Source organism: Meleagris gallopavo, chromosome 5, assembly GCF_000146605.3.
Source record: "Meleagris gallopavo isolate NT-WF06-2002-E0010 breed Aviagen turkey brand Nicholas breeding stock chromosome 5, Turkey_5.1, whole genome shotgun sequence".
Lineage (NCBI taxonomy): Eukaryota > Metazoa > Chordata > Aves > Galliformes > Phasianidae > Meleagris > Meleagris gallopavo.
In genome coordinates, this window is record NC_015015.2 from 26336367 (window position 1) to 26344349 (window position 7983).

The 7983-nt window shown below is 40.6% G+C and overlaps 1 protein-coding gene across 1 annotated transcript in view; it reads right to left on the bottom strand.

Moving 5' to 3' along the window:
- Positions 1 to 7843, bottom strand: part of PCNX1 (pecanex 1) — an 85210-nt gene extending 77367 nt beyond the window's left edge. Inside the window, exons 1-2 of the mRNA XM_019616108.1 lie at positions 7775 to 7843; positions 7459 to 7512 (exon numbers count right to left, since the gene is read on the bottom strand). Coding sequence (XP_019471653.1) covers positions 7459 to 7512; positions 7775 to 7843 — 123 coding nt within the window. The remainder of the gene's footprint in view (positions 1 to 7458; positions 7513 to 7774) is intronic.
- Positions 7844 to 7983: the final 140 nt, after the last annotated feature.

Below are 7983 nucleotides of genomic sequence, written 5' to 3' on the forward strand. Positions count from 1 at the left end.
TTTTTTTTTTTAAAAAAAAGAAGAGAAAGTCAGTTTGACAGCATTGTAGAGGAGAGAAAACTACTTAAACTAAATGTTTTGATTTAGCTTTGTCAGTTTCCAACAGCAACTCTTACATGACAAGATACCTATCAGTCATGAAAGCCTAACTTTTCCTCACTCACACACAAAAAAGGTCAATTTACATTTGTGGCTCACACTATTATGCAGCAGTCCACACTAACCCACAATATCACATCCTATAAGGGTTATTTATGCTAGACAGTTACATGCCCATGGAGAGAGCCAACGCAGATGTTTTGATGAGAATTTTTCAGTTGTGACAGAGGTGGACAAAAGCCAAATAAAAAGCTTCAGTTCTAAATTCAACTTCTGAAACTCCTCTAAACTAAGACCTCACATCCAGCTTTTGCCAAGACCCACGAGGCTTTTACAGACCAGCCATCTCAGCAACAGGTATTAAGTGAAGTCTAACCGCTGCTGAAGACAAGTGTATGGCATACTAGTCAAACTTCCACTTCAAGGCTTTATCCCTTCTAAGATACCTTTTAGTTGTACTAATACTTTTGTCCAGTCACTAAACAAAATGAGATATTAATGCAGAGTGTTCATCCACATCAATTCCATCACCAAAACAAGAAGCTGCACACTCAAATACTGTTACATCATTGCCCTTTTACCCAGCTGATGGCACAGTTTGATACGAAATTCTAAATATTCAGAAGTATATATACAGATGCGTGACAGTCAGAATTAAATAGCATTTGATATCCAGCACAAACGTTAACTCAATAGATGAGAAGATTAACTGCCTTATTAGGTTTCCTATTGTGAGGCTAATTCCAGCTTGCTTCATACACCTAGTCACTCACGCTTTATAAACATTAGCAACAGAGGCATCTTCACAGTGATCAAAGTTCCATGCATCTCTTGCAGAAACAGGGAAACACAAGCAGAGAATAGGGCAGAAAGTCTCCTATATTTATATAGAGCTACTTTTAGTCATTTTAAAGAGATCTGATTAAAACATTAAAATTCCTATGTATTTAAGAGAATATTTGTCCTGAAAGAACCATGACTAATTTGAGCTCTGACTGAAGCAAAAACACTGTTTGACTAGATCTCTGAATACAAAATACTATACTAATAAAGGCGAATAAAACAATAATGTTGTATCAATTGTGATCTTCAGTGGAAAACCCATCCCTAACCTGACTGTTCACATTCTGGCAGGAAGCAAAAACAATCAATCAATACAACATTTCTTAAGCCAAATATATGAATGAGTCTAGAACCAATTAGAAGAGAGGTTACTTCTGATCTCTTTAAGAGCTCAAGTTTAACCTACGTTACACCCTCAAAAACAAGTGTGAATCTAACATACCGCTTGAAGTAGGACAGGCAAACAAAGTTGGGGTATGTTAACTATCTTTCATGATCAGCTGGACAAGACTAATGGATAGGGGAAAGCTCACTTAACAAGCACCACCTCAGGAGAAGAAAGAGGAAACAGTTTTAAATACAGCATCAACAAGCAGCCAGGAGCCACGATGATAGTGACATCCATAAACCCTGGAGCAACACAAAGGTTTCCTCAAAAAAAAAATTGCAATGCTTCTGAGAACTTGAGAGGCAGCAAGTTTCATGCAGGCACAGGCAAGCACCTAAGCTCTGGCAAAATGTTCAAGCTTCCTGTACATGCTAAGCAGTCTGCTACCAAATCACAAACATGAGTTCAATTGGCCTCTCCTTTACAAGCACCCAGTGTTCTGAAGCCATTACTGCAATCAGCTTAACACTAAACGACAGAAGTACAGACATGTCTTTTACGGGCTAACTCTATTTGGAGAGCTCTTCAGTTTCTCCCCTCCATCCATCAGCAATTAAGTCACACACTGCATCCAGTTCATCCTGTGGAATGCAAAATCTACACGTTCTGTTGTGCAAAGGGAAGCTCTGAGAATAAGTTAGAAAAAAACATAGAAAATGAATGTAGCTCGAATTAAACCCAACAAAGAATTCAACGGTACATTTTATCCCGCCTTGCGTCGCCTTTCTACAGGATTGCAAAGAGCTAGGATTCATGCAATGAATTCATATTTTTCATTCCTTGTGTTTATTCAGTCTTGCTCCTCTCTGGATAGGATGTATATTTTGTGAATAAATTTGAGCACGTCCAGCACACTCTACTGTATGATCATACTTTACATTAAGGTCTTATGCTGTGGTACAGCAGTACTACCCACGGTGCCAGCAATTCATCTACATTCCAGCCTCAAGAAATATAGTGAATTCAAGCCAACCTAAACCACTGGTACCTTCTCCGTTCTACTTTGCGAAAACTTGGAAACATTCAACTTCTATGCAGAGTCTTTTCTCCATGAGTCAGAACAAGTTAAAGTAACATTACTGATTGCACCAGGGAAATTTTAGACTGGACATCAGGAACAAATTTCTTCATGGACAGGGTGGTCAAACACTGGTACAGGCTGCCGAGGGAAGTAGGAGTCTCCATCCCTGGAGGTATTTAAAAGATGCCTGGATGCGGCACTAAGGGACAAGGGTTAGTAATGGCCCTCGGTAAGTCAGGCTGACAGCTGACTTGATACTAAAGGTCTTTTCTAACTTAAATTATGCTATGATTCTATTTTGAGTTGCTCTTGACATTTTACCACATTTGAGGAGACCTGAGTAACTGAGTATCCCACACAATATCATCTTCAAGATTGTAATAGGAATGCTCAAGTCCTATAAATGCACAGCTAAGTCTCATTTCAGTTGTTCTCACAAGTAAGCAAGCACCATTTTTAATAAGGCCAGACAAAAACCTTGTTAGAGCTTGTTTTCAAACCAGTTATATAGCTGTAGCTGCAACAGCATTCCAGAGAATTTCTCATTTTACTGCACATCCCTACGGTCACTTCCACTAGCACCAAAAGGAAGAGCACAACTGAACAGCACTAGTCACAATTGAAGCTCTCGTAGGAGAGAAGAAAGAGCTAGACATGACCATGCAGAATCTGCCTGCTTTAATTACATTCTGTTGAAAACATCAGTCACCCAATGTTTGAACAAGTCAAATAAATAATTAGACAAACTTCAAGCTAGAAGTATTTCCCTGTACCTTAAAGGGAAGTCATGTAGTATTATCAAAAACTCAAGGAGGAGAGGAATGGAGAAGATACAAACTTTCTACCACCTTTTCCTTTGAAGTTACTTTCAAAAATATATACCTTTCAAGACAACATGATATCCATACTATCTACATGAACTGATCTCAAAATAATCAACTTCTCAACCCTGGCTATCTCTTCCTCAATTTTCTCCTACATAATAAAAATTATTTACAGAAAGTAAAGAACAGACTCAGATCTTAACCTGAAGAACACTTATTCTAGACATTATTTGGGTGTGTTTTTGAATTCAAATCACAAGTCTGCTGCACTATCGCCTCGTTATCGGTGAAAAGCACGGTTCTGCCCTCTGCAACAGACTGTGAGCTCCTATAACCAGCTGGACCAGTAGAAAGCTATCTTTAACTGGCAACCGGTGGTCTATCAGCATAGTTTTCCAAATCACTAGGGTATACTGCAAAGGGGGTTATAAGAGTTATAAAAGAAGTAAGAATAAACAAGTGGTGAACAAAGTAAGATACAGGAATGCAGTTACACTGTTTCTGCTAACTACTGACTGTAGGGCCATCTCAGCTGTATCAGGGTAAAAAACATTTAAGCACTCCTAGACTCCAGTCATCAACCTAGAACAGAAAAAAAAAAAATCATAGAATCACCAAGCTTAGAAAATACTTCTAAGATCATGCAGTCCAACCATCCACCTATCGCCAATATTTCCCACTAAACCACGTCCCTCAGTACAACAAAGCCTCCTGGGTTGGTGACTCCACCACCTCCCTGGGCAGCCCATTCCAATGCCTAACCACTCTTCCAGAGAAGCATTTCCTAACATCCAACTTCAATCTCCCTGGTGCAACTTGAGGCCATTCCCTCAGGTCCTAACGCTAGTTACATGGGAGTAGAGGTCGACTGCCACTCCACCACAACCTCCCTGAAGGGTAGCTGTAGAGAGCAATAAGGTCATCTCAAGTCTCCTCTTTTCCAGACTGAACAATCTAGTAGCCTAAGAAACATCAGACCATTAACTATGGGACTTTAAAATATTCCCACTTAAACTGCAAAGATGTCTGTATCTTGAGTCAGCATTTCAAATACAAAAGCATGAGGAACCAGAGAAAATTTCATGTCACCATAGGTTGTACTGCACGCTTATGAAGAATTAAAGACACTTTCATGGATCTGTGCAAAGCTCTAGAGTTTTAGCTAGACATTATTACAAATATGATGAAGCTTCCCAATTATTTTCAAAAGAGAGGTGTAGGTGTTAGCTGTTAAGAACATTCATACCAAAGTCGTTCAATCCAAATCAGATTTCATGTCCTTGCATAAAAGTGACATCAATTAAGCTTTCATTCAACAGTAACAGTTACCTTGTAAGACACTCTAAAGACCAAGCATACTGAACTCAGTATTTTACAGTAGCGTATCAGAGGAGAAGAAAAGACTACCAGGAACAGCAGGTCTAGTTCTGTCACCGTTGCCTGTTATTAACAGCCAGGTTCCCTAAGAACTGCTGATATCTGAAGCACGTTCAGTTACAAGTCACACAGTATTTTGACAAAAACCTCAAGTGTATGAATGAAGCTTCTGGTGGCCAAGAAACTAAGTGTAACTTAGAGCAACATGAGAAAAGTGGATTCTCAACATGTATTTTAGTACTTAAATTCTGTTTAGGAAACAGTATCCATCTCAGAAATTTCTCCCAAGCAGACTTACACGGAGCTATGTATTTATGACCTACTTCTGTAACTATGTACACAAAGCAGGAAATCGAATACCTATTAAGTGAACTGTTGTGTAAATTAGCTTGACTTTGACAGACAAGCTCTGTAGGTATGAGCCCATCACCCAAGCAAGGTACAGTCTTGGCTCTTCTTAACTCACTGGCAAAGTTCCCCAGCTGCCAGAGCCAAGACTTCATTCCCTTCTGCGCATGTGGTGGGGCTGAAGCAGCATTCCAACCGGGGGAAGCGCCTTGGCAGCCTCCTCTCCTCCCCTCCTCCTTGCAACAGTGATGCACAATACTGGCCTCTCAATTTAGGGTATCTTTGTTCCAACTCAACCACTATATTTTGCAATCCGGTTGTACGATTTCCTCACGTTGTACCATATTTGCTTTTCCTAGCTTGAGTTTTGAATTAGACTACAAAAAAAAAAGTAATTGGCTCTTATGACAGATATGCAGAATAAGCACAGTTGAGCCTGTTACTGAATACAACTATCAAAACAGGATAGATTCAACTAGTCTAGAAAACAGTATTTTTGCTTGTATGCTGCCAAGCCACAGATCCAAGAGCACACATCTACACAGCTTCACTTAGGCGTACGTTTCGCCTTGATTATCTACAGTTTCTCCCCAAACAGGCCAAGTGTACAGATACATATGAGAAACAGAAGTATCCTGATCTGCAATATAGATACCTACATGCATATATCTGTGTCCTCCACCAGTGATGCAGAGCCCACGCTTTCACGTGCCCATTCTCAGAAGGCAGACAGATCAGGGAGTAAGGAAGAAAGGCAAGCTGAACTTGACTGCTAATTCCTTCAACTGGTTTGCATCGTACACTACACACATCAACCCCATAAGCAGTGGCATACATATGCCAAGAAACACAGATACATGATACAGCTTCCTCACAAAGACCACTACCAGATTCCATACTGAAGATACAGGATACACAGGAAAAAAAGACTAGCAATGCTTGGTGCAGTAAATCAAGTCTTTAAGCAATAAGTGCACGTGAATTACCATACCCTAATGAGACAGCTTCCCATTTTTGTTTGAAGTTAAATACTTGGGAAAAAAAGCGATCAGCTTATCATAAGATTTATTTAGTCTTGAGAATCAGCTACAGGCAAAGTTTATAAGGGATCCCACTGTCTTTGTTACTTCAAAATGACTAATGAACACCAACACTTATTGCTACCTTAATGCATCAAATCAAGAATGTGAACTTGGAATTTCTTACATCAGAAAGCTTCATACGTAATGTAAAACCAATCAGCATTTTAACCCTTTATATATATTTAAAACACTAATGGATGCCTGCCAGCAACAAGTCATTTGAAACTAGCTTAGAAACTCCCTCCTACAAACCAGTAAGTCACACTCAGAATTCAGATTGCAGTTACCTAAGACTTCTTAGTGAGTTCTGCTTATTTATCTATGTCCTACAGCCCCTCAACATTTACACCTTTTTCTTCTGAAAAGAGCTTGAGAGATGCTAAAGAACTAAGATGACCATCACAGTTCTGCCTGTTTAGTTTATGTCTAGACAACACTTAAACTGCACAGGGTGGAAAAAGGGAAAACAGCCAAATATGATTCAATCTGCTTCAGCTTGTGACTAATCTCTCTACTTATTCTCAGGGAAGTTGGCACTTACTGCATCTTTAACTTGTCCTGAGCTATGAAGCAAGAGAACTTCTCTGACCTCAACAAAACCTGATGCAGCTTGCTTTTGCCCATCTTTTCCCTTTACACAAGAAATACATTTGAGCAACACTGAAGTTTACTCTATAGCACAGGCAAGTGAAGATTAACTGCTGCTTTAAGATCAGCAGGAGATTCAATGTAAGTTCATATCGATCAGCCAGCAGACCTACATACAATAAAAACCATACACCTCCTCCAATGCCTCTGTGCGTGCAGCACATAGCTCACTTTTACGTGCACACTTTCAGAAAGAGACTGCTAATCAAATCAGCTATTCTGCCAAAATAGAAGAGCATTATTTCTGAATTTATTTCACCTGAAGTTCCCAGGTTTTTTTGAGAGGGGATCAGCTTAATCGGAAGTTTCATCTAGCTGTTGCCACGTTAGTTTTAGAAGCAGTTCTCCTCAGCCTGCAGTTTCCTTACCAGCAGTATAATGTTTTCAAACAAAAAGCCTTGTAGTTACTGTTTCCAACACAGAAACATGAATTAAGAGCTAAGCATACAGGACTGTGAATCTCCTCTTCTACAGCAACCATTTCTTAGTATGAAGCATCTCACATTGCCATTTTACAAACTGCTTTTTAACCAAATAAATGCCTCACCTGGGAGCTCTACATTTCTACGACTGCATTCACGCTGAGTTTCTCCAAAGTTTCATTCACTAATTCCCAATTTTTCCACAAGCTCTTTGGTTGTCAAGAGCATTCAGACCAGGCAGACTCACAAGCTACAAGACTGGTCACACAACACTTTGAATGATCATACTGTTTCTCTGAGAAATCTGAAGCAAAATATTTATACTCCATAAGCTGCATACAACTTAAATGGAAAGACAAGCACTGGCCAACAGGAAACTGCCTCCTTCTCTCACAACTGATCGTACCTTTGCTGCATCTGTTCCAAGTCCAAATGTCAAGGGAACACCTAGGTTTAAAGGTCAGCATTATTATTATTATTTTTTTTTTAAACAGCCTTGATCAAAGCATCAGGAACGTTCAACAAGGATTCTTCAAAACTGGCTTTCTAAAGTTTGGGTACAAGTGAAATGCCAAAGGAACTTTTCACCACGGTCCAGAGTTAGTGCCAGCCAGCACACCGTGCTGCGGCTCGATGAACTTTTACGTAATGATCCTGAAGGCCATCCCTTCCCGCTATCGAAAGCGATGAGAGAAAGCGGTAGAACCGCCAGCCAGAAATACGGGTTCTATCCGAGAGCTTTCACTGTAATCGGGCGTTTTCCGGCGCTTCCAGGAGGCCAGCGGAGCCATGCCCACTTTAGAGATGAGGAAGCCGAAGCCGACGGAGCAGCGGCGGAGACGGAAGCGCGGCTGCCCCGCGGGCCGCAGCCAGCACTCCCCGCACCCCCTCCCGCCGCCACCCCCGAGCCCAGGCGCACCGGGGCCGCCCG